Raw genomic sequence first — 26,535 nt, forward strand, 5'->3', positions numbered from 1 at the left:
GCGGGGGGGGCTATGAGGGGAGGGAGGAGATGCGCGGGGCAGCGGGGAGGTGCCTGTCGTGGGGGGGCTGGGAAAGGGGAGGGGGAAGATGCCCAGGGCGGGGGGGGCTATGAGGGGAGGGAGGAGATGCGCGGGGCAGCGGGGAGGTGCCTGTCGGGGGGGGCTGGGAAAGGGGAGGGGGAAGATGCCCGGGAGGGGCTAAGAGGGGGAGCAGAGCAGATGCCCTTGTCTTGGGGTACGCGCCGCCGCCAGGCTCCGCCCCTCACCTGAGCGCGGGGCGGGTTCTGGGGACGAGGCGTGAAGTAGCCAATGGGCGAATGCGGAGGAAGTTGTGCGCTCTGGGGCGGGCTCCTCGCAGCCAATGAGAGGCCGCTGGGTGGGAACTGGGAGCGAGCGGCCGGCGCTGGGACTGGAACCAGTCGCTGGGGATGACGGCGCCGAGCCGGGGGGAGAGCGAGGGGCCGCCGCCCAGGTGCCGGGGCCGGGCAGGGGTGGGACTGGGGGCAGAGGCAGGGACTGGGGCTGGGGGCTCAGGCTGTGCAGGAGGATGGTGCGGGGACCGGGCGGGCGGTACAGACTGGGGAGCTCAGCGGGGAGAGGACAGGGGCGCAGGCTGGGTCCGGCGGGGGGACAGGCTGGGCCTTGGGGAGGAGAGGGGGTGGATCGGGCAGGGGCTCGGGCTGGATGTGATGAAAGGGACGTGGGGCGATAGTGTAGCCAGGCCACAGGGAGCAGCATATTTGGGCTGCCGTGTTGTGTGCCAGGGGACCGAAGGGAAGTTCGCTCCAGGTGGTGCCAGCAGCGCTTCCTTTGTACTCTCAGACCCCACTTGGCCTCTCCTGGCGCATGTCCCGGGGGGTTGGCTGGCAGGGGCCCACTTTTCCATTCATGCTCCTTTTGCAGCAGGGACAGAGACGGATCTTGTTACTGTGTAGGGGGCCTTCAGCCCAGATGGCATCTGCTGGCTTATACGCGGGGGCCGTCAGATGGCAAGGTGGTGTCGGCTGCAGCTGATCTGTAAGGCGGAGGGACTCTGCCATACCTAGCAGTGCCTGCTGAGTGCGAGTTTGCTCCCTAGCACGGCAGAGACTGTAGTTGAGTATCCCCGATCCTCCTGGGTTGGAATCTGCAAGGCCAATCGCTCTCTGTCCACACGTGGGAGGATACTGTGGGGTTAACTCAGGATCTGTAACTGTCATGACACACGTGTCACCCAGTTGTTGCTGTGGTGGGACAGGGGCAGGGAAGTGAGGTTACACCCTGGCACTGATTTGCTGTTGCTGTTTGATTTGAGGCTGAGGCGAAGGACCTATTTTCTTGGTCTGCCTTCCTAAGCTAATGGAATGAGCCTGTACACAGCTTGCTAGGATTATCTTCCTCTCTTCCCTGCTGCTATCCATACCATAGCCGCTAAATACCTGTTCATCCAGTGTGAGGTGATGCTGACCTATGACAGGTGAAGCAGGAGGGAAGAGGCTCTTGTGCTAGTTGCAGAAGTCTCTCTCCAAGCCTGGCTGAACACAGGACTTTGCAGTTCCATCCTGGGGCTGTACAGGAAGTGAAGAAGGGGGTTCCTCTGCTGCAGCCTCTGGAGATTTCCAATCTCTAGAAGTGCTCTGCGCCGCACAAGCTGGTTAATCCAGGCTATATGCAGCTGTAATAGAGCTAAAGGTTGCCTGCAACTAGCAGTTCTCCAAATACTTTGCTGTGGAGATTGCTTGAGGACAGAGCTGTCTATCTCTCAGAGAGAAGTTGTGTCTCTGGCTGAGGGCCAAACAAGGAATTTTTCTGTTTGAGTTTCAGCCAAGGGTTGCTTGCTGAGGTTCTGGAGGCCCTGTGGAACTGGGATGTAAACCACAAGTCCTAGCTCAAAGTCCTTTCTGGCTGGTGAAAATCACTGGGAAGGTGTTGGGACCATTATTGGCACTCATTGTCAACACCTCCTTTCAGGAGGGAGAGATGCCTGCTTCTCTTAAAGATCCTTCCTCACTGAACCCTTTTGATGGTTCCCAGCTCTCTACCAATTGCTCTGTCCTGAGTCCCCTGTTATTAATGAAGTGGTGGCAAGGCAGCTGTGTCAGGACCTGGATCCTCAGGTCTCTTGGACTCCAGTCAATCTGGGGTTCGGAGATGCAGTAGTTGGTATTTGGGAGTGATTCCCCTCCTAGTGATCCCTTCCTTTAGAGCGATTAGCTACCTTCCCTATGTATGGTGGCTCTAATGGGGCAGATGGAGTCATTGAGTAATTCTGCTGCTTTCTTATTGAGGGACCCTAGAAGTTACTGGGCAATTGCTCCTCTGTCCTAAGGGCCACTTCAGGCTTAATTAAACCACAGGAAACCGTGAGTAGAACATTTTCAGTAAGGGTGGGCCCCTTGACTTTGGAATTCACTTCCCTCTTGGTTCATTGGCACACTCTGGGTATGCTGCAAAGCTGGTCTGTTTTGCCAGTTTTTCAAATGGGGGGAGGTTAGGGTGGGTATAGCTTGGTTTGAAATGGGGATGATGGCTGCAACTCCTTGTTTGGGTGGAGATAGTCTGTCATCTGTTGCTTCTGTTTGCAAGATTTCCTGCCACTTTAATGCAGATGCCCCCTTGAACAGCAGAGTGGGCACAAAACCCAGACATGTCTTAGAAGGGGCTACATAGCAGCTGGGTTTTGGTGCAGCTGGTTCTGTAGATCCAGAGAGCAGGAAAGGGAATGAGGAGTTTTCTCTTGCCATCTTTAAACAGTGCAGATGGCCAGGAGCAATTCCATGCAGGTCTTGGTGCCAGCGCCAAAGCTTGCATCATACAGAAATGAATTGCTGGGAAGGAGGAGGAGGAGGGCAGTCAGTGAGAACTTGTGGTTTCTTCTAACTTCTCCCTACACAGTTCTTGCTTTGTGTGCTGCCTTTGAGCCTTAGTCCTGGAGAGCAGGACTGTGGAAGCCTGTCTCTGCCATGTGCATAGCTCCCCAACTCTGAACAGGGCTGGACACGTTGACAGATTAGCAGGCAATGTTCTGCTGCTGACATGTTCAGGCTTCTTGTGTGTGAATGTTTCTGGGCAGATTTTAGAAGCTCTGTGTTTTTGATGAGTTTCGTTGATCCATTTGTAAACTGGGTTGCGGAGCATACGGTTATACACTGGTAAAGCAGACTTTTATTTAGCTGGGGTACAAAGTTTTCCCCACACTTTCTCTTTTCTCCATTTTATTGCATCTCATCAGACATGCTGCTGGGTCATTTACCAGGCTGCTGGCGCTTTCTCCATATGCTAATGAACAAATGAAGCTCCACACTGTTTCTTGTTGGGAAATGGGAGTCATTGTTTCCTGTAAAGCGAGGCCTGGCCTCCCTTTGAATCTCAGCACTAACAGAGTCTGCATTGTTTGTTTTGCTTTATTACATTTCATTCCTTCCTTGTTAATACGAGCATCTGAATAACACCCTCTCCCCGCACTGGTGCGTGTTAATTCTTTCAGCAGGCGGAGCACTCTCTTGGATTGAGAATGTTTGTTTGCCTTGGCGTGTTGGGATATGTAGGAGACCGGTGCTGCCGCGCTGGGCTTGGATTTCTGAGATGCGCTTTGACTGGCTGACTTCACTTCTTCCAAACACGTGGCATCTTTCATAGCTATTTAGACTTCACCTTTTTTCAGTGCATTTAGCCCAGCTGCCTGACACTTAGAACATGGCTAGCAGGGAAGATAAGAGTCCGGTGTGCATCACCCTGGGGGTCTTTATGTCAACAGGGAACATGGGGAAGAGATGGCTTCATTCTGCATTGTTTGTGTGTCCTTGGTCTTGCTGCTTAGATTGCTAGTATGGACACGTGGTCACTAGGAACCGGACCTGCAGCATGCAGGCTACCAAACAGTCAGGAGATAATTACTTTTGATTGCTACTGACCTCGAGACTGTGGCCAGCCAGCTAGAGCTGCCTGACTCCACTAGTCCCGGGTCTGCTAGATTCTTGTGATTTAAAGAAACAGGGCAGTGGACTCAGCCCCTAGCCAGAGAGCTATCTCTGAAACACTGGACTGAACAACTCCCGAGCATTCTCTTGTGCTTGGGATCTCCTTTCCTGAACTTGGTTTTTTTCCTAAAATGTAACTTCCTTACCCCAGCTCCAGGCTGAGTGTTCACATCTTGGTGGTTGTCACACAAATGTCTAACCCTTACTATTGGTGACTCTCACATCCCCACTCCCTGGGGATTGTAGCAGAAATCCGGTTAGATGTGCAGCAACGAGCATGTGACAGAGCTTAGTTTTGTTTCCAATTTCTAGGCTGTTATCTGGATGCCTGGGGACACTTATTAGGTAAAGGGTGAGAAAGCAGGGTTGGCATTTTGTTTGGCTGGTGAGTGAGGACACTGCGTGGGGACCAAACAGGGGACCAAAGGCAAAGGACCTGATTTCAGAATTAAGGTTGCTTTCCTGACTCTGGGTCAGCGTGCTCCTCTGTTTGTTTCTTCAGAGAGAAACGCAGACACTGCACTCCTAATTACGCTCCTCTTTGGCACTGTACCTTAGTCAGTTGGTTAGACTGAAGGCCTGGTGCATCTGAGCACCATGCAACCTGGACCTGTAACCTAGTTTTCTGAGCACCTAATGCTATTTCAGGCAGTCCGGAAGGAGGTTAAAGTGGGGAACTGCATTTGATTGATTTACTCTTGCCCCAGTTTGGATGAAGAGGGAAGCTGTGTTTTGGACGTTGTAGCCCACTTTGACTGTGATTTTATGGTGTGGAAGTTGGAACTGGAGGCGGGGGCTTTTGAGCAGAGCAAAGAGGTGGAGAATTCAGGACAGCGCCGGTGCAGGATATGGTGTGAGGTGTGGGAAGAGCTGGTGGTAAATGACAAACTGAGCATCGAAATCGCACTGGGTGAAACTTGCTCTGCTTGCATGAGCCTGAGTTCACTTGGCCGTTGCTGGGGAATCCAGCCACAGCTGCTGCCCGTGGGGTGCTTACATGGAGTTTGAGGGTCAGCAGCTGAGCCCGATCCTAAACCTCATAGCACCACCCTTCACTGGCCCACTTGGATGCAGTGCAGGAGCTGTGGCAATTCTGCTCCAGCCACCTTGCCCATAGCCTTCCCCTCTCCCCAGAGGATATATGCACGGCCTTTGCCTTGTGCAAACCCTCTGTACTGGAATACACCTTATCCTCTGCATGATGATCACCCAGGATCAGCCTGTCCTTGTGCTGGGGAGGCTATGTGACCAGGTGTGAGGAGCGGGCAGTGCGTGTGCGGCTTTCCACAGGAACGGCTCCTGGCAGGTGCCACAGTGCAGCAACTGTGAGACTGGCTGGAGCAAAGGCTGATGCACTGTCCCAGGACTTCAGGGGAGCTGGGAGCATCCTGACCTCTGGTGGTACCTGGACAACATGGGAACGCTGGCTCCACTGTTTTTGTGGGACAAGCCATGAGGAAACTGCCTCCCAAACTGTTCCCGGGGCGTCTGCCTCAGAACCACACACCAGTGTGTATAACATATACAATAAAATCTCCTTTGGGCAGTGGGGGAAGGGAGCCCCCATTTTGAGCCTTCTGCTGGCACTAGGCTTTTCATGGGGTCCAGAGAACTAGCATCCGAGGTGGCTGCAGGCAGTCTGAGACACGTCCTAGCTTCACAATGGGCCATGCTCTTTCCCAATGTTCACTCTTGCTTTTCTTCTGCCCAGTCCGTGGCTTCCCACCCGGGTGTCCACTTCCTCCTAAGGGCTTTCCACCTGCACTGGCCCCTGGCATCCTCTGTACCTGTCTGCCTGCCCTGATGCTCCCATCGTGTGTGAGCCTCAGGACTGCCTGTCCCCCTGCAGGTCTAGAGTACGACATGTCTGTTGAAGGATGCCTGGTGCAATCGCCACGGTGATGCCCTGTCTCCATCAGTGTGGGGTGTTTAGTGGCAGGATGGGTCTTTGATCAGGATGTGCCCCAGGAGACCTAGGAGTTGAGCCTCTTGAACAGCAGTGGGGATAAAGAGTCCCCTAAACCCTCTTTGAGCCCTACTTTAATGAGTGTTTGTGTCGCTGTCCCCTGGGCTGGGTGAGCATGGCAGGAGCCTCCTGCCTGGGCTCTGGTTCAATGTGGGTTGGATCTCGGGGCAGAGTGTGCGGCCAGTGGTGCAAGTGTTTACGTAGCTGTGAGTTTTCCATCTCCTTCCATGCATTCCCTCTTCATGCTGATGAGCCTGATAAGGGCTTCCTGTTGTGTGCTGTCAGCGGCACTGGGGTCCCTGCAGGAAGCAGGTTGTGTGTTGTTCTAGGCCTGCCCTTGGGTTACGCCACATGCTGTGTGCACTCTGCCCCGGCTGCAGCGTGTTTTTAAGGTGTGTTTCTCTCTAGTCATAAGGAACTAACTGAAGCAACCTTGGAGCCATTAGCAATTATCTTTTGAGAACTCCTGAAGGATGGGAGAACTCCCAGAAGCTTGGAGAAGGGTAACATGCTGACTTTTTAAAGATAGATACTAACTTCAATTCCTGGAAAGATACTAGAGCAAATTATCAAACAATCAGTTTGTGAGCACCTGGAGGATAATAGGGTTATAAGGCATATTCAGCATGGATTTGTCAAGAACAAATCATGCCAAAGTAACTGAATTGCCTCCTTTTGATAGGACAGCTGACCTATTGGATAGCAGGGAAGTAGTAGATGTGCTATACCTTGATTTTTGGTAAGGCTTTTGACACAGGTCTGCATGACGTTCTCATAAGCAAACTAGGGAAATGTATGTAGCCTAAATAAAATTTCTGTGAGGTTAGTGCACAACTGGTTGAAAGACTGTACTCAAAGTGTAGTTATCTATTGTACCTAGAGGGGAGGGATAGCTCAGTGGTTTGAGCGCTGGCCTGCGAAACCCGAAGCTGTGAGTTCAGCCCTTGAGGGGGCCACTTACGGATCCAGGGCAAAAATTGGTCCTGCTAGTGAAGGCAGGGGGCTGGACTCAATGACTTTCAAGGTCCCTTCCAGTTCTAGGAGGTAGGTATATCTCCTATTATTATTATTATTATTATTTATTATTAGATGGAATGAGCGAAATACTGTCATGATCACTAGCATGACTAATATAGAGCTAGATCTCAGGTATTCATTGTATTTGGTGTTAATACTATGCATGGCAGAATAGGATTTTGATCTTTTCATACTTTGATATCCAGAGAATGTTTATTGATTTTTAAATTTACACAGTTGCACAAATTTCTGGGCTTTAGGCATTTTTTCCATTTTTATTGATTTTAAATTTGCACAGTTGCAGGAAATGAAGGGGCGCTGAGGCAATCACAATTTAATGCCATCTGAAGCATTCTCATGGCTAACACACAACTTGTCAACATCCCATGTCAAAATATACAAAGTAAAGAGCCTTCAATCAAACATTACCAACTTTTCAAACAGCATTTTTCTTTCTTCACCTAGCTGTACATGTTGATTATTGTTGCATATATTTTCCCACTGGCTTGCATGTGTATGGTGAAATTGACATTTACCAATTAAAAAATCAAATCCTTCCAAGCCTAGTTAACAGTGTGACTAGCCTTGGACTGAACACGGATGTGGGTGGGGAAGAGAAGTATCTTTGTGTTAAGTTCTTCTGCTGAGGTGGCCACATCCCTGCCCTGGGATGGTAGCAGCCTCGTACACAAGCAGGAACTTGACAAGAGAACTGGAATTGAAGTGGGAGCCAACTGGCATAAATTCCCTGGCTACTTGCCTGGTATTGGTCAGTCAAGAGCCTCAGGGTAGAATTGGCTGAGCAGACTTGGGGCAGTGATGGTGCTCTGCTTTGGGGGCTGCTGGGCGCTGCGCTGACCATGAGAGCGACACACTGATGGGTTCTGAGGTACATGAACAACTGTTGCCTTCCTAATCTGGATGATCTTTCAGTTCTTGGGAAATGTGGGGCTTAGTTTAAGCCTCATCCTTCCCTCTTCAGTGTTTTCTGAATACATGGCACTCAGTTCAGACTGGATTTGGTGACTGATGGCATCAGCTGGTGGTATGCTTAATTCTCAGGTTGTGAAAGCCTTCCTGCATATCTTGTATACAGTGGTGTTGTAGCCATGTCAGTCCAGGATAAGGAGGAAGATGAGGCAGGTGAGGGAATATGTTGCTCCAACAAAAGATCTGTTGGGGGAGAGAGACAAGCTTTTGAATCACACAGAGCTCAAGATATTCCCTTACCCCCCTTGTCTTTCTCCATATCGTAAGTATATCCTCCGAGTGTTGTCCTCCCCCCACCCCCATCCAGGGACCTGGCTTGTCCAAGCAGTGGATATCTACGTGCAATTAGTTCAGAGATTTGTGCCTCCTCTCTTGGGGGTAACATGCTTCTGCATGGGGACAGGGAGAATACAGACCCTTAATGCAACTGTCATACTGCGATGTAGTCCACTTGTCCTGCTGGGGAACATCTCCAAGCCCAGGCACAGATCCTGCCCAGCTGAGAAGGGACCGTGACCCTTCCGTGGTGTGGCCTCGTCTTGCTCCGTGTCAGTTACCACGTGGGATCTAGAGTGGCTTGGCAGATGTTGTGTACAGAAGCAGAGCTCCTCTTTCCGGCAATGCCTGGAGTCCCTGGCTGACTTTCCCCCTGCAAACAGCCAGCTCAGGCTTATTGAAACGCTGCCTATATAAAGGGGGTGGGTGAGAAGGAGGGGATCTGAGGTCCTGCCTTTTAAATGTCATATTCGAGGGGAACCCCAGCTATAAAGGGGTTTTCCTGATGCCCTGGACATGAGTACTGAGGAGCAAAGGGTCCCTTAAGGGTTTCCCTGACACTGTGTTTCTGGTGGTTGTAGCACCCTGGATCCTGAAGAGGGGGGGAATGCTGCAGCAAGTGGGCCAGCTGAGTCAGCAGTGTAACTCCAGTGAGGCCAGCCAGGCGTTATTCCACGGGGGCATGTGGCCAGGTGTGTTAAGGATTAAAGCAAATTTCTGGCTGCTGCCACTGGCTGTGCTGAGGGAGGAGAGAGCCATGGTGGTGGGTGAGGATGGCTGCCACTGGGTCCTCTGTGTGCTCCTGCTACCCAGGCACATGACCCTCTGCTGAAGACAGTGTGTCTCTTCATCCATCCGTTTGGCGATTGTTACCCCCGTTAGCCAGATCTCCCTGCCAAATCAACTGTCACGTGCAACAGGGAGGAGGGGGCTCAAGACTGAGGGAGCCCCATACATGCTGGGCCAGTGTCGTCTGTGTTACAGTAGTGCCCAGAGGCCCTAAGTGAGACCAGGGCTTCGTTGTAGGTACATAACGAGAGACGGTCCCTGCCCCGGAGAGCTTGCAATCGAACAAGCCAAGGCAGGCAAAGGTTAGGAGGGGAAACTGAGGCCCAGTGTGGGGTGGGGACTTCCCCAATGCCACACAGCAGGTCGGAGGTAGAGTTGGGACTAGAGCCCATGGCTGCTGAGCAGTTCCCTCTCACTGGATCATGCTGCCCCTCGAACATACCCACTAAGATCTACGAGGAAAGCTCCGTTGCTGGTGAAATGGCAGGGGAATAGTTGGCTTAGCTGCTGCTTGCTGTGAACGTGGCAGCTGCTTTGTTAGACTCTTGTTTGCGGAATTACAAATAATAAACCCAGAGCCAGTCTGCTCTCCTAACAAGAGAGACACGCCAGGCTGCGCTCAGCGGCAGCCGGAGAGGGACCAGTGCACAGAGGGAGGCAGCGCACAGGGTGCCTGAGAGCAGCTCTGGAGGCTTGCTGTGCTTTTAACAGCAGGATGCAGGTTCTCCATTTGATTCTGCCCCCTTGGCTGTCAGACTGCTGGCAGGGGACCCGCCCTCTCCTGCTTCCATTTCTCTTCCTAAAGGACTGTGGAGGCTGAGTGGGGTTGTGGTCTCTGAACTCATGTGCACTGAGAAGTTCTCCTGCACCAGTGAACTGCTGGCTGCCCCTCTCATCCCCCGACTCTACCTACTGCCGTGGCAAAGATGTACAGAGCATAAGCTAAGGGGCATAAGGATTGATTCCTGGCCCAGAGTTCCCACGGCTTTAGTGCTGTTTCTCCAGGGCATGTTACTGTCCTGGCAGGATGGATGCAGTAATCACCTGGAAATGACAATTAGTTACTGAGGTGGCCTGGGGCCATAGTGAATTCTTAGCTGCTGCAGAAGTGCAGAAACAGATCTTTGGAAATTTGCAACCCTGCCCTGAAGGGATAAGTGACTTGGCAATTCATCAGCGTCTCTGCCTCCTGGCAGATGGTGGAAATTCTGGGATGCTGGTTAACTCAGTTGCTGCCCCGTGCTGTGCTTTTGGTGTCCACACAGCCCCCTTACCACCCCACCTCCGGAATGTAGGATTCTCCCACCTTATTGCAAGGTGTGGCTGAGCAGTTAGAGCAGGAACTGGGTGTCTCTCTCTTGCTTTGCTCCATCATGGACTTGCTGTGTGGCCTTGGATACATCACCTCCTGGTTGCGTGTCTTGATTTCCTTACCAGTATGTTGTGGAGGATGATCTCCAAAAGACCCTGTGGAATTGGGCCAAGGTTCCTCAAGGGGGTTGGGTGGCCCTCCCCTGGCACCTGCATTCCCACCGAATTTCAAAGCCAGCTGCTCATGAGAGCCAGAGATGGGGCCTTCCTGGCTTCAGGGCCAAGGCCTTGGAACTCGGCCTTTAGCACCCAGGCAGCTAAGAGACCGCAAACCTGGCCTCTCTTCTGAACTCCATCGCCTCTTTGGCCTGGCGCTCCACAGCCACAACACGAAAGCTGAGGAGAAGGGAAGGAGCGAAGGAAACTTTGTATTTAAAGCCTTAATGGCCTCGGGGAAAGTGAGGAGGGAAATTCTGACCCCTGTCCTCTTGTGAGTTCCTGGCTAATTCTTCTGGGAGGTGCCCAGTGATGGCCCCATTGTCTGAATGGAGAGAGATGGTAGTGCCCCACTGCTGGGTGGGCTCCTGGGGAGGCGGACTTGTTGCATGTAAAGCGCTTGGTGCCCAGGCAGATGGGTGTGTGTGTGTGTGTCTCTACGCTGCAGAGAAAAGCTCTCCGAGCCTAGCTCAATTGACTCGGGCTGTGGCGATAAAAATAGCTGTGTAGACATTCCTGCTTGGGCTGGAGCCTGGGCTCTGACGCCTGGGAACTGGGGAGGGTCTCTAAGCCGGGACTCGGGTGCAAGTTGAAACATCTGCTCTGCTATGTTTAGCCCTGCAGCCCGAGCCCCACAAGCAGGGTTGGAAATTTCCTGGGGAAAAAGCCATAGGACAAGGTGCTGGTAAATACTGCCTTGAAGTTGGTTTAAACCAGGAAAGGAGGGAAAATAATTGCATCAGTATTCAGAAAGCACAGAACAAATCTCAAACTTTGGACATATCTATTCAAAACTGAGGAATAGGCTCGGTCTGTCCACTACCTCCGAGTTGTTCCAGAACACTGCATGGCCAAATGGACCTGGGCTGGTGTCTGCAGCTCTGCATGCTTCAAGCCTCACCTCTGCATGATTGGCCCTTTTGGATATTGAAAACTGAAGTCTGAGTCATGATGTGTGTAACTTCCTAGCTAGGAAAAAGCCAGGGTCTGTCTTGGCAGGTCAGGGATCTGCCTTGTTGCACAGGTCTTGGCACTCTCTCCAGACTTAAAGAATCACTCTGGCCCAATCAGAGGTTTTGGCCCAGAGGTCCTGGGAGGGGCTGCCGGTGGTTGACATTCTCTGCAATCACTGTTCTCCCCAGATGCATTGACCATGGCTCTGCCAAGGCCGCCCCAGAGACAGGTTCACAGACTCAGGAGAGACTCCAGTTTACCGGGGTATCTTCATGGCAGCCAGTGAGGAGACTCCTTCCTGGCTGAATCCCAGTTGTTACCTCTTGGCGAGGGCTGCCTCATGCTTCTAACGGAGCCCAGCGGCAGTTGCTCTAGGCAAAATTGCTGCTAGGGGAGGGGCAGCTGATTGCCTGGGGGTCAGCACCCTAGTTACTGGCCCCTGGGGGTCTTGCACACTGTAAGACCAGCCTGGGCCTGGCTCACACCTCTTGAACTTGTCCAAGACCTCAAAGAGCCTCATCCGTGAAAGAGTGAGTCAAGCACAGGATCCTGCTGCTGGCCTGCAAGGCCCAGTCTGGCAGTGAGAGCATCTGCTTCTCTGCCTGCTCCCCCTGCACATCACTGACTGCCTGAGGTTCGTTCACCTTCCTTGTATGAAACCCGCTGTGCCCGATGGCAGAGCTCCTCCGGCCTGTGGGTGTGCCCCCCTCTGTAGCCCAAGTCCCCCCAAAGACTGGGATAACTTCCTGAAACCTCCTGGCTTTGCTTTGTGTGACTGGGCTGAGGTGTGCAAAGGTTAACTCAGGCTGCACTCTCCCACCAGACAGAGATTAGGGGCTTGCAGGACATGTTGCTAGTTGAGGATGGCCTGTATTAGAGCAGCACCCAGAGCCCCCGGACAGGATTGAGACCCCACTGTGCTGGGAAAGGGCCCCACTCCAAGGAGTTTGCAATCAATCCTCTCTCAGCATTTCATCCTTCACTGTGTGCAGCTTCCTGCCTCTTCCCTTTCTCTGGCTGCCTTCAGAGATGGGCTACCTAGCGTTCAGGAATTGGGGCTCTGTATCGTCCCCCGCCCCCTGGCCCACCATCCCCGTCTCTCCCTGCACCTACTGGCTGGTGATGGTGTCCGCAAGCTGCATCAGTGGCTGGGGGAAGGGGTGTTTGCTGGCTGGAGAAGGGAAGTGAGAATGAGGCACCTAGGAGAAGGGTGGAGGCTGCCACATGGGAGAGGGTTAAGACTTGGGCTTCCTCAGTCAGCAGAAGGGATGGATGCAGTACTGAGCTGTACCAAGCAGGCTGAGGGCTGCCCTCTGCTGGCGGTGGTGAGACTTGCACCCTCTCTCGAGGGCACATCCATTGATTGTTAGCGACATCTGCAGGTTGAGGTGAGGACACTGTGACTATTCAGCTGATCCTGGGTTCTCAGCAGTAGCCATAAATGCTTCCTTCCCCTCTTGCTGTCTGGAAGGCTCTGCTCACCCCGTGCTCTGTGCTATTGGAACGAACGCTGCTTGGGGCGGTCGTGTGGTCCGTGCTATAGACTCTGCCTGGGCTGCAATTCCAGGTGTTGGCTTTCAGCTGGAAAGCCTCTGAAGGTTTGGATCCTGTGTCCAAGACGTTTTCCCCTTGCGCTTAGTCTCAGCAGCTGATTGTGCTCCGGTTCCAGGACGAGGCATTCAGCAGCAGCACCCATCTCTCAGCCTGGCTTTTAGGAAGCGTTTCAGTTCTAGTGTGTCTGCTCCAGCTGCACTCAGTCCACGAAAGGCTAGTTTTTGACGGTGGAGGTAGCAGCTGAGCTCCTTAAAGCCAGGAGAAGGAAGTACAGGGAGCACTCGAGCCCATGGGGGAGACAAGTCAGATAAAAAACAACTTCCTTTCTTGCGAAAGTGCAAGAGAACGCAGCCGTTTAGAGAGAGCCAGCCAAGGTTACAAGGCAGTAAACGCTGGTCTGCAAGGAACACTCCACTTCCAATCCCCAGCTTCCTGATTCCAAGAACGGTTCTTGTGTAACTGGCTCTGCAGCCATCTGAAACTCTTGAGCTAGAGAAAAACCAGTGCATTTAAACTCCGGAGAGCCAGGGCATGTCATTGGCAGTAGCATGCGACTCCCCTTAACCCCCTGTAAGAGATACTCCAAAAGAACATGGCTGTATGGGCAACTAGACAAGAACCATCAATCTGTGGCACCTGTAAGTTTGTCTGTGGTGTGTGTGATGCTGGAGGGCTCAGCAACTAGAGTGGGCGCTGCAGAGATGGCGGGAGGAGGGTGTTAAGTGTCTGTAGTAACAATGATTTAAAAATAAGCCCAGAGTGTTGCTGAAAATGCAGCACTGGCTGCAAGGTGCGTCTCTGGTTATATTTTTATTGGAGTTGGTGAGAGATGGGACATAGGATCAAGATTCTAGGTAGCCTCTAAAAGCAGGTGCAGATGCAGAGTCCGCCCCAGGGCGCTCACACTGTCGTGTCTTCTCCTGCATGCGTGTAGAAGGTCGTGTTTGTTAGACACTGGCATGATGGAAATGACACAAATGCAAGTGTTGCACCCTGAATGAGGGAGTGGGGAGCACCCACGGGGTGCGGCACTGACCTGTTACTGTGCCTCGTGTTCAGTTGCAAACCTGTTCCTGGCAGGAGTCCCACAAACGACTGCTGTGAAATGCATTGGCTGGCTGGATAAGAAAATCTTCCTTTGTTATCCCCTACTGAGAAATCCCAGCTTAAAATGTGCTAAACCTCAGTTTTCCTTGTCTGAGGGAAGGAGAAATCACTTAAAAGCTCCCGTCTCCTGCTGCTGCTCACCAGGCATGGGGATTGTTTGGTAGCATCCAGCCAGCACTAGTAACTGGCTTCCACACTAAGGGCTTGATTGTTTTCCAGAGGTGCTGAGCAACCCCGACTTCCACTGAAAGCCAGAGCAGCTGCAGGTGTAAATCAGGCCATCCGTTCCTGGATTTCTTTTCTTTAACACCAAAATACAGTCAAAATACTGACAAGGGCAGGACCTGACCGGATTTCACTACTCTGGGTCCCTTGTGCCCCCTTTGCCTTTGTGTTGGGCCCTGCAGAGTCAGTGCCACGCAGGATCACGTTGAACTCCTCCTCCGTCCGGCTCGCCAAGGCACAGGAGTTAGGGCTAGCTCAGACTGCCTGGAGGAATAAGCCCAGTGCTGTGGGGGTCAAATATGTCAGGCTGATGAGGAAGCGAGACTGGATTTGGCTCAGTCGGCTGCGCTGGTGTGTTGAGCTGTGGGGTATTACAGCTGGCTGGATGGGTTTATGGTCCCTGCCATCTATAGGCCAGTGTCTGCATGTTTACCAGCCAGACAGTCTGTGGTTGGAGGTGGAATTGCACAGAGCAAACGCCCTGCAGCGCTGGTGCAGTTGGAGAGTGCCCAAAAGGCAGGCTGGAGCTACTGGCCCTGGGAGATCATGAAGGCAGCTGCGAAACAATCGTGTCCGGGAGCTGCCGTTCCAGGGAAGAATTGCCCATGGCATAGAGCAGACGTCAGACTCCTCTCCATGCCAGTGCTTGGCTGGGTTTAGATCCCAGGCTTTGTCCTTCCCTCCTAGCAACCCTGCCTGCCCACTGCTGAGGGGTATGTTAGGATAGACGGCTACTAGCCAGCCTTTCCCAGCTCTGTCTTCTCCCACTCTTCCCTCACTGGGAGTTCAGGGCAAGGCGTCTAAGTGCAGCCACTGCAGTGTCGAGGCAGGAGGATTTTGCATATGATGCCCAGCCGCACAATGGGGCCTGATCCTGATGGGAACCTTGGATCCTACCGTAACACAACCAATAATTCCATACACATAAAATGGTGCATCCTTTCTAATGGCTATTGATTTCTCTTTATAGGGCAGGCTTCTTTGTGTCCTACTAAATCTATTGCAATAGAGTCCCATGTGTTCCCCGAAGCAAGGGGGTTCTGAGCTGGAGACACTGCATTTTCCTTCTGCTTCGCTCGTGTGTGAAATAGTCTATGTTTTTAATCCCTCTTTTTGTACACGTTCCTGTCCCAGTGATGATGCCCAGAGCATGAACATTTCCTTAAACAGTCCTTGCCTCTTGCTCTGCTCTAAAAATGCCTGACTATTTTCCAACAATAAATACAAAGTTGAAATGACTTTGCAAGCAGAAAATAATGGTAATAAAAGGACCCTTCCTCCATCCCAGGACATCAGAGTGTTTTGCAAACATGAACCCTCTCATTGCCCTTTCAAGGTGGAGGTTAGTGCTCACCCTGCTTTTTCAGATGGGGAATTTGGGGCAGGGAGAGGTGCCAGGAATAGATCACGGGAGTCAGAGAGCTTAAGGCCAGCAGGGACTGCCAGAGTGGACAGATGGGGAAGGGTATCTGAGTAATAGCTGCGCCTCTTGGGGGTCTGGTCCATGGTGGTTCTGGTTCTGCTTGGGGGATGCAACAGTGCTCTTCATCCCACGGAATAGATGTTGAGTCTGGCCAGCCTTCGCTGCTGTCTGCCCTGAAGTGTGGGGACTAAGTACTCTTTGTTCTGCTGAGCAGTCACTGGCAAACTTAGCCACATGCTGCCTCCAGGGAACCTAGGAATTGCCACGGTGGGTCTGACCGGTGCTTTGCCACCCACAGTGACCAAAGGAAGATGCAAGAAAACCCGTAAGGAGACAGTTATGGGATAACCTGCACTACGAAAATTTCCCCCTGATCCCTATAGATAGAAGCTGGCTTAAGCCCTGACACAGGAAGGTTTGTCCCTTCCAAAGCTGGGTAGCTAAACTAGAATAACTGCACGTTCTTGTTGCCCATATAAATGTCTAATCCCTTTCTGAAGCCTACTAGGCTCTTGGCTTCAGTATCACCTTGTGGCATTGAGTCATGCATAATGGAAAGAGGCCAAATTCAAAACTGAACAGGAAAGGCTTTTTTACATTTCTTTCAATGTCCCCTTGGTCTTGTGCTTTGAGAGGGTGTGATCTGCCTTCTGTGTATAGGCTGTACCCAGCCCGGAGTGATGCCAGTGTGTGGCTCACAGAGAACTTGTGTGAACTGAGCTAAATCAGAATCATAGAATATCAGGGTTGGAAGAGACCTCAGGAGGTCATCTAGTCCAACCCCCTGCTCAAAGCAGGATCAATCCTTTCTAAAGAGGCTGTGTGTGTTCTGGAGCTTGTCTTAAATAATCTCCAGTCTCACAAAGGTATTGGACTCTAGAAATGAGGGATTTCCTTGGTGATGGAAAAATGAGGTGCCATGGATTCAGCATCTCCTTTCTAAATCCTGCTATTGCTTTGAATGAGATCCCTAAAAGTAACTGCACAGCTGCCACTGTCAGATCTACAAAAACCAGCTCTGTGTCCAAGATCCCAGCTGTAATGAAGTGTATGCGCGCATGTGCGCACACACCCCTTTTGTAAGAATGTGTGCCAGGACTGCTGGTCAAACTCTAAGCACGTGGTGCATGTCACTCCACTCGCTGGGCCTGATCCTCCACAGCCCTGCAACTTGTGGCGTCTTTAGCACAAGTACTGGAGTAGAATGGTGGCATAAAAGACTGACTATTCAGGATGCAAGGCAAGGAAGAATCCCATCCTGAATGTCATCTAGTGCTGGGCATGTGGGCTGCCAACCTCCGTCCAGCTGCTCCCTGTCACAAAAGGAATCCTTTTGGAATTCAGCTAACTTCCCTCTTAAGCACAAGTGCTGGAGTGTGACCCCCATCAGCTGTTCTTCCTGAAACAATGAGCCATTGAACCTCTTAACCTCGCCTGTTGATTCCCATCATGTTGTTTGTTTCAGTAGCTTTAAGGCTTTCATGCCTTTACCAGTCTTGCCTCACAAGGAATCAAGGTACTTTTAAAATGCTGTATATTTTTGATGCAGAGAAAAGCAGTTTTAACTAGTGGCAGGGGCGGCTCCAAGCACCAGCGCAGCAAGCGTGTGCCTGGGGCGGCAAGCCGTGGGGGGCGGTCTGCTGATCGCCATGAGGGCGGCAGTCAGGCTTCCTTCGGTGGCATGCCTGCGGGAGGTCCGCCGGTCCCATGGTTTTGGCAGCAATTTGGCGGCGGGTACGCCGAAGGCGTGGGACTGGCAGACCTCCCGCAGGCATTTCGCCGAAAGCTGCCTGACTGCTGTGCTTTAGGTGACAAAATACATAGAGCTGCCCCTGACTAGCGGTCCTGGCTGAGGACTTGGAGAACAATTGTAATGGTTTAATATTGCAGCCAGTTGACCCAAAATGTCCTGTCTGACCAGGAAGCTGCCCCCTCTCCTCCCCCAGTGCCCTCGCAGCAGTATCATGTACAGGGAGATTTTCTCACTGAGCTGTCCTGATAAGGCATGTAATTGAAATGATCAGTTCATAAGGATCCTCCATAGAGCTAAGTAGGGGTGAGGTTGACCACCCAACTGCTATGGGATTGTAAGCCAGCTTCTGTGCTGTTGCAGTGTTGGCTTGGTGATCTTCCGGAAGAGCTTGAGTGGTTAGTGTTTAAACAATAAAGTAAACTTCTTGTTGGCTAAACTAGAGCTATAGGTGGCTAGGAGCTGGCTTCACGGTAACTTTTTAAGACCAGGTTGGTTGGGCAAACATCTGTCAGGGCTGGTCTGGTTTTACTTGGTCCTGCCTCAGTCCAGGGGTTTGGACTAGATGACCTCCCAAGGTCCCTTCCAGCCCCACATTTCTACAATTACTTGACTCTGGACTTTCCAGTGTTATTTTCCAGGAGGGCTGGTGGAAGCAGGCTCAAATGTGCCTTTTTTTAGTTCTGCTGAAAGAGCTACTTCCTTGCTGTTCAGTTTTGTACATGTCAAGTGTCCAATGAATATACATTTAGACTAGCAAAACTTGGGGGGTCAGACAACTTTTTAGTCCAGCGGCACAAATAGGTGAGGTACTTGGATACTAAAAGCCTCTTCTGCCTTAGGGTTACAGCTGTGCCAGGGTTCTCTGTTACAATGTGGCTGTCTCTGGCCTGGCTACAACACAGTTGCATTTTGTAATGTAGATAAGACCTTATTCATATTCTATGACCCAGGCAAAGCCTTGGGTATGTCTATGACAGGACTAAGGTTTAGGGACACCACTGAAACATGGTTAGATCTAGCATTGGTCAAAAACTGATGACTTCTTCCATGACACTTTTTGTCAATCTTGAAAATTTGAAAAATGTATCCTAGCTTTATTTAGGTCATGTCTATGCTGTCGTAATCATTCCTAGCTCTTCTCTAGTGCTTTTCATCGGTATGGCTCAAAGCACTGTTACAGGTGGATCGGGGAGATCCACTTTTGTTAGTAAGACTTCTAATGCTGTTGGGAAAATGCAGATGCCCAGTGCATGGGAGATTGTCACTCATGCACCTGTAAAAGGCTTAATTCAAGACACCGGCATTGAGTGTGCGTGCAGGGTGTAGTTTAAAAGTATCTTGACTTTTTTGGACTTATTTCGGAGTGTTCTGTTTTCTGACAGTGCCCCTCTTCCGGCCAAGTTGGGCTCAGATGTGTGGGTTTGCAGATCCTTTAGTGATCTGCACTGCTCTCTCTGCTACCCTGTTGGGGATATCTTCCCTCAGGGAGCCTGAGAACCACAAGAACAAACTGAAGCATGTTAACACTTCTCTGAGCAGGGGGCTGCAGCTAATAGGGTTTCTGGAAGAAGTCTGCAAGAGTATTCCAGGCATGGGGGCTATGTGGAAGGCCAGGGCTGCTGGGGAGCAGGGAAGGGACAGTTTCCTCCAGGCCCCTTGTTTCAGAAGGCTTCCAAATGGAGTGGGGTTGCAATCTGGTGCATGAGGACACAGTGCCATGCAGATTTGGCCTGACTGCTGCTCTGTCATGATGGAGAGAGGCTGGGCCAAACCTGAGTAGTACTGGCACCCCATGGACCAGGTCACCATGCCTGGAGTGGGGAGCCGGGACCAGCCCCACAGGACAGGAGCCGCCGCTGCGGGATGAGTGCGTTGCAAGGTCACTCTCCAGTCTTCCCCCACTCCTCCTGCCAGCCTCCCCTCGGGGTAAAATTTTTGGAAGCATGGGGGGCCTCCGTTTCAGATTTGCCCTAAGCCTCCCAAAAAGTCTGCACAGCTCTGTGAAGGCAGCCAGCAGCAGAGCAAGAGCAGGACACACAGGCCCCTCGGGTGACGCGGCTTGTGGGATCAGAACGTGAAGAGATGTAGCAGGGAGTTGGTTTGCAAGGCCTCAAAGGAGGGACAGAAGAAGGCGCTCACGTGTGAGACAGCAGAAGAGCATAAGGAGCAGCCAATGCCACGGAGAGACTCAGAAAGAAGCTAATGGGTTTTTGTGGAAGAAAGATGAGCCCAGCCTTAGTAGGGGATTTCTCCTAGTTGCTGGATCTTTGGCCTGCTTCTGTTGTTTCCCGCCTGCAGCAGCATCCTGGCCACAGTTCGTGAGATCCTTGTGTCTGCCCTGGTTTGTAATGAATCAGGCTCATTGAGGAGAAGAGGTGCCTGTTTGGACACATGAGATGGCTCAGACGAGTGCAGACAATACATCAGACGAGAAACAGCCACCGAGCGATCTGAAATAGCCAGGCAGCCCAAAGAAAAGATGCAATTTCCATGTATTGTAATGACATTGTAGAGAGGATTGGAGCTTTGAGTTAGAGGAGAGTGGAGGAGGGGAGGAAGCAAGAATGAGCCTGTTCCTGAGTGAATGCCAGAAGGGATGGACGGTGAGCTCTGGGGACTGCGTGTGGGTGAATGGCTTAACGTTAAGTCTTCTGGGCAGTAGCTGCTGGTGGCTTGGTCAAAGATGTGCAGGCATGTAGCACTTTCCCTTGTCCCCTTCTGCTCTGTTCTGGGGCAGATGAGCCTTTGAACTACACAGGGCCCCTGTGCCCAAGCAGGATTCTTGCAAACTCGGGGGCTGTTTGTGTAATTGGAGCAGAGGAACTGGAGGAGGCTGGTCTAGGTAAGGGATCATCCAGAGAAGAGGCAGAGAGAGAGCTTCCGCCACCATCTCTCCTTTCTTGAGCAAGGAGAGGGGGTGCTGATCCTTCAGAAATCCAAGCAGCAATCTGTTCATTTCAGGTAGTTTCTGGGTGCCTCAGGCTTGGTCGTGTCCCTGTGTCAGTGGTGTAAGTTTCCCTCTCTCTTAGCAGGTCTAGCTGGAGATCCTACTGTAGGCAACTCGGCCCTGTGACTGCTTGTGTGCATGTCTCTCTGTAGAGGCATCAGGAACAAACCCCGTACACCAGCTTTCCTGGTACATCCGATCAGAAACTAACCCTAAGCGTCTTCTATGAAACGCCTCCTGGTAGCAACCCTGTATCTCTGCAAAATCCACCCTGCCAGAGGAAGCAGCACTGTGGCTTCAGCGCTTAAAGGGTCATGTGGTGGTGGGAGGATGGGATGATCTCTCTGATGCATCCATGGCACCGTAACCATTCAGGACCAGTGGTGGCACAAGCCATTAGCTTGTCTCTGTGATGTGCCACAGCAAGGCTTTGGCTTCTCTTGAGGTTGGAAGGCCTGTTTCTTGCTAAGACATCTGACTGTTCTAACCACCAGGAATCCATGCTGCTCAGGGACTCTGCAGCTTGTAGACTTGTTGCCTTGAGCTGCGCTTGCATTGGGTTATTGCCCCAGGTCCGGTGAGTTGCCTGTCTTAGTCCTGATCCTATGCACGGAGACTGAGAGAATCTTGTCAACCGGTGACACCAATGTTACTACTTTGGCCAAATTGGGGGATTCCCCGGCAATGGGATTTCGCACAGGCTGCAAACCACTGAAGTGTAGACAGAGCTGCTCAGCCACATACCCACCGTGTTCCTTTGAATCACCATCTTCCGTGTCCCCCAGACTGTGGACCAGGACACTGGAGGGACATAGGTTCGAAAACATCCTTTCATCTTGAGCTGAGTTTAGCCGAGCACATGGTTAAATCATTCTACATTGATTGCAAGCTCAGAAGTTTAACTGTAACCTTGAGGGGCTTTGTAACTCTTTTTATACTGCACATCTCGCTGAGCTGTTTGATTCCAGGATTCTGGGTTCCAGTCAACCTCTGCTTGCCAGTGTCATGGGGGATGTTTCTGCGATGACAGGCCCTTGCATTTAATGGCTTCACTAGCCATTCTTGCTACTCAGTTTTTGCAGGGCAGGAGGCCATTTGCTTTGCAAATGCAGTGAGTGTTTGTTAAGGGGATGGTGTGGACTTCTAACCCATCCCAAACCACAGGTTGGTGGAAGAGAGTTGAAAGTGTTTTGTTTTTTCTGTTGTCAGGGATTAGCAAGTGGTTTATTTTTCTTTTCCAGTTTGCTTCCTGAAAGGCCAGTCAGCTGGCTGCCTTGATTCTCACCTCGCACAGAGCTACACTGCTTTGCTTTGTGGCAACAGGCTGAGGTGTCTCAGATGCAGGAGAAGACTTTGTAGGAGTTTGCAGGCAAAGTGCGAGGCTTCTGAGTGAAGCAAAAGAAGCTTTCATGCAACTCTTCTGTCTGCATTCCTGCTGCGAAGCTTGGGCTGTCCAGTTTTCATGGCTGTGTCTAAAGTCCTTAAACAAGTGCAGGGGTGGCCAACCTGAGCGTGAGAAGGAGCCAGAATTTGCCAATGTACATTGTCAAAGAGCCACAGTATTACATTAGCAGCCCCTCATCAGGTCCCCCACCCTGCTTCCAGCGCCTCCCACCCCCCGGCACATTGGACAGTTGGCACCTGTGGCTCTTGCCCCGGAGTTGGTGCCTATACAAGTAGCCGCATATTAACTTCTGAAGAGCCACAGGTTGGCCACCCCTGAACTAGCGCATTGATTTAATTCTTTCTTTTCCTGCCAACAAATACTACCTGACCTTAAAGGTAAGTGGCCGTCTTTTAAAGGCAATGTTAGTAATTTGAAAACCTCTGCATGGAAATGAGAAAAATCATGGGATTTGTTTTTCTCCAAGCATCCAGGCAGCAAATCAGAACTTCCTTGTGTGTGAGCTCTCTTCCCTAGAGAGAGAATCTTACATGCTCGTTTACCCAGGGATTCTAGGGGCTTGTTCTAAGAACGGGAGCCATCTGATTTGTGCTGGACATGGTTGCTGGTTCCTTTTATGTATTGAATGGCAGAGTGAAAGTGTGTGTATGTGCCCATCCCCTCCCTCATCCACCACACATGTTGATCAGACTCCTCTGCCACACACATTAAAGTCAGCCCTGAGACCTCACCCAGGGAATGCAAATCTGCCATGCAGATGGCTGGAATTGCTGGAAAATCCAACTGTGCTCTCCTGACCTGGAGCTAAGTGCAGGCTTGACAGCTGAAGGAGAACACAGGCCTGATCAGCTCGGATGAGAAATGGGGGTTTTTGCATGGGAACACAGACATTGCGGGTCGAGTGTACCAAATGGCCCCCCGCCTATCTCTGCCTTGCCTTGCAGGAGCTCTGCAGACCTCTCTGCCTTGCAAACATGGCTGACCCTTACCCTTTGAGGTGCAACCATCTTTAATGTTTGTTGTTTTTTTTTTTTTTAAATCATAATCGGGGTCGCTGTGGTGCTGCAGAACTTGCAATTCCCCTCTGCTGCAGCCACAAGCCTGGAAAGGCTGAAAATGTGGGGTTCTCTGGACCTAGACCATCATCTTAAATCAATTCATCCTACACCCCAGCTCCCTCCTCCTGGGTACATGTGCCCCACCTGCCCATGGGCCCAGCTGAAGACTCACCTTTCTAGCACTGGTCCCTGACCTTGTGTGACCCCTTGAACTGTGCTAGGTGGACAGGACTTGATAAACCTTGAAAAGGCTCGGAGTCCTGTGTGCCCAAGCACTGCTCCGTGTTGAGTAAGCTCCCTTCGGTTTCAGCCTCACTAGGGGCGGATTCCACCAAGCGAGTCGGCTCGGTTTCCCTGGATAGCAGCTACTAGACTTGCATGGAAGGGAGAGAGCTTTGGTGCTGCTATCTGCATCTATGTGCTGCTCTGAGTTACGCTCTCCTGGGAGGCTGAAGGCTTCCCGTAAAGCTCCAAATGGGTGTCGGGGGGAGGGAGTTTGTGCTCTGAGCCAGAGTCAGAGGAGGCAATAATCTGAGGGTCTGTCTTCAGAGCAGGGATGGCTTGGCTGATCGCACCCAGGTTAGCCTAGCCCAGTGTCTGCAGAGCCTTGCCCAAGTGACTGTCCCTCAGTGCTATGCTTGTCTATGGACTTCTGGGGGCATAGCCCATGGGTCTTTGTGCTGCAGCGAACTGAACCGCTCTATGGTTCTTTCCTAATGAATTGTGGGAGAACTCGTCCATCCTTCTGAGTTTGTGCGGGAGGGAGGATTGTGGGAGGCATTGGAGGACTGTCAGCACTTGGGTAGCTTAGCCTGTGTCCTCACAGCGAATTGGGTGGGTTACCAGCCCGAGTTAAAGCAGCACCTGATCTCTAACCCACCACCAGCCAGAAGAGATAGCCCAGGGTGAAATTGTAACCCATGTGCCTTCTGGGTGTGGTGTTCTGTCCCATCTAGTGGCACCGAGCCCAATTAGAGAGAGAGATAAAACGAGTCAGCTCTACAGCCTTAGCTAACAGTCAGGTGGCTTTTAGTTCGTGCGGTAGAGGCTCATTCACTATGCTCCAGAGGTCCCAGATTCCATCCTGCCCACCAATGATCGGGATCTGTCGGCATTACAAAAGCACCACTAACCTCAGGTGAGAGGCTTTCATGGGTGGACAGGAGGGTGGATGGGTGTAAGACCGTGGCTAACTCTGCAGCGTAAGACTTACCCTAAGATGCTACTGATCTCAGGCTCTTGTGACTGTGAGTAATCGGTCTGATTCCGTTTTCTTCTGCACTCAGTCCTTGTGACTTTGCTTATTTAAAATCCCTAGGGGCTGGATTCTTTCAACGAACTCGCTGGAAACTCTTTCTTTCTCTTCCCTGAGTTTGCAGGATGTGGTTATTTTAAGGCTGACAGTGTTACGGAGCCCGAGCCATTTCCTCATGCGCTCGACCCACTCCAGTTACTTCCTTTCAGTTACAATGTGTGGGTGAATGTAGTGCTGGTGAAGGGCCCTGCAGACTGGAGGTGGCTGCATATGCTTGGAATAAGTGTGTCACAGCCATGTTCCTTCAGCGACACGCGATGCCCCTGCCCTAGAGGGACCATGTGGAGGAGGGACCGAGAAATTCCATCTGGTGGCTTGCTCTGTGTCTCTCCAAGCAGCCAATTAGTGCCAGTTGCAACTGGGCAGCTGTTTGGTAGGAGCGTCCCAAAGTGCTGTTGACTGTATGTGGCAAAAGCTGTTTGCATTCGTTACACACTTGAACAGTTTGTTTTTCTGTAGATCTTTTCTTCTGTTTCAGTCCTTTGTTTGCTAGCAGAGCTATGTGATCTCAGCTGGCCGCCTTCTATAGAGCCTCCAGCAGAACTGCTCAGGCTATTGTGTGCGTTGCTAACTCAGGGTGCCTTCCTGCAATCCAGTTGGCTAATGTATAACTGCAAATGACAAGGCAGAAAGGATCTGTGTGGAGTTACCTGTTTGCTCCTTGCCAAACAGAAGTGGCTGTCTTCCCCTGCAGTAACAGTTTCCTGTCTGTGGCAGTGGCTCTTCTGAGGTTTTCTGGTTGTTTTCTTTTGCCATGATAGTAAATGTGATGTTCCCCCGGTGTTATCTGGACTGGTGATCTGCTAGGTCACTCCAGTCCCCAACTCTGGGAGCCAGCCTTTCCCTGCTCCGCTGTGAGAACCCCCACTCCTAGTCTGTTCACGCACAGCTTCTGGCATGTAAGCTGCTCCCAGCACATGACTGAGCACTTCGGGCCAACTGCTGCTTGGATTGTGCAACCAAATGACACCAGCCAGTATCTCCGGTCCCAGACACAACCCTAGGAACCTCCATCTTGCAGTGTCCAGTTATGCCTGCTGGACACTGCAAGCTTATGTGTTTGTCAATTTAACAAAGAAATTGATATGTACCAGACTTGTCATCCCAAGGGAAGTCTCTGACACAACCAAACATACTGCTTCAGGTAGAATAAACTAACAAATTTATTAATTACAAAAGATAGATTTTTAAGTGATTATAAGTCAAAGCACAAGAAGTCACATTTGGTCAAGTGAAATAAAAGCAAAATGCAGTCTAAGCTGATCTTAACAATTTTGTGCCCTTACAAACTTATATGTTTTTCACCACAGGCTGGCTGGTTGCCCTTCAGCCAGGCTCTCCCCTTTGATCAGTGCTTGAGTCACTTGGTGGTATCTGTAGATGGAGATGGAAGAGAGGCAAGGAAGAGCAGGCAAACATCTCTCTCCCTTTTATCATGTTCTTTCTTCCCTATTGTCAGAGTCAGGTGATGATTACCTCATTGTAGACCAAGGGAAGGGAGCTGACTCACTCGAGAGTCCAACAGATCCTGTGAGGCTGGCTAGGCCAGTGTCTTTTGTTCCTGTGAGGTTTGACCCATACATGCGCTGATGAGGCGTGAACTGCCCCTCTGTTCCTGGAGAGTTTTGCCTGTGCTTGTTTTAAGCCCTGAGGAACATTTTCAGCCTCATAACTGTATACATGAAATTACAACTTATAACATTACTTTAATATCAATGCTCAATGTATCATGAACCTTCCGAAGACCACCCGGCATGACAAACTTTGCTTTGGATACCACACAATCATATTATAAGGATGAACATGGGGGTGCAGGGTGTTTTCCCCCTAGATACAGAGTATCACAGTAAGGTCTTGTAGACACACTGGCTGAAATTCTCCAAGCAACCGCCTTTTAAAATGCAATTTTTTAAATTAGCTATTTGATGGTGGTAATCATTGTAAAGTCTGTCGCCTCTTATACGTCAATGGAGTTGGCCTCAGAATGCACCTGGGAGGTGCTGGTCCTTACCTCATTTTACAAATGCGGGAATTGAGGCACGGAGATTAAGTGACTTGCCCAAGGACACTTACAAAGTCTGTGGAAGAGCCAGGAACAGAACCCAGATCCAGTATTGCCAACCCCAGGCATTCACAAATCATGAGTTGGGCCCTGAAAATAATGAAATTGACTTAAATACTGATATTTGTGAAAACAATACTTTGGGGTTCTTTTCCTTTTCCTTTTGAACCTTTAGGGTCACATTCTCAAACTTTCCTTAGCAACCCCA

General features: G+C 51.2%; 2 protein-coding genes across 4 annotated transcripts in view; both read left to right on the plus strand.

The window, feature by feature from the left end:
- Positions 1–560: 560 nt before the first annotated feature.
- The window catches only part of MYO9A (myosin IXA), a 566,016-nt gene continuing 540,041 nt past the window's right edge, over positions 561–26,535 (plus strand). The window contains exon 1 of the mRNA XM_050968015.1: positions 561–570. The gene's annotated coding sequence lies outside the window, so the exon portion shown is untranslated. The remainder of the gene's footprint in view (positions 571–26,535) is intronic.
- GRAMD2A (GRAM domain containing 2A) overlaps positions 23,983–26,535 on the plus strand; it is a 61,590-nt gene continuing 59,037 nt past the window's right edge. For all 3 annotated transcript variants that reach the window (XM_050968405.1, XM_050968407.1, XM_050968406.1), the window contains exon 1: positions 23,983–24,088. In XM_050968405.1, coding sequence (XP_050824362.1) covers positions 24,009–24,088 — 80 coding nt within the window. In that variant the 5' untranslated portion in view covers positions 23,983–24,008. The remainder of the gene's footprint in view (positions 24,089–26,535) is intronic.

This window comes from Gopherus flavomarginatus, chromosome 9 (assembly GCF_025201925.1).
Source record: "Gopherus flavomarginatus isolate rGopFla2 chromosome 9, rGopFla2.mat.asm, whole genome shotgun sequence".
NCBI classification, from domain to species: domain Eukaryota; kingdom Metazoa; phylum Chordata; order Testudines; family Testudinidae; genus Gopherus; species Gopherus flavomarginatus.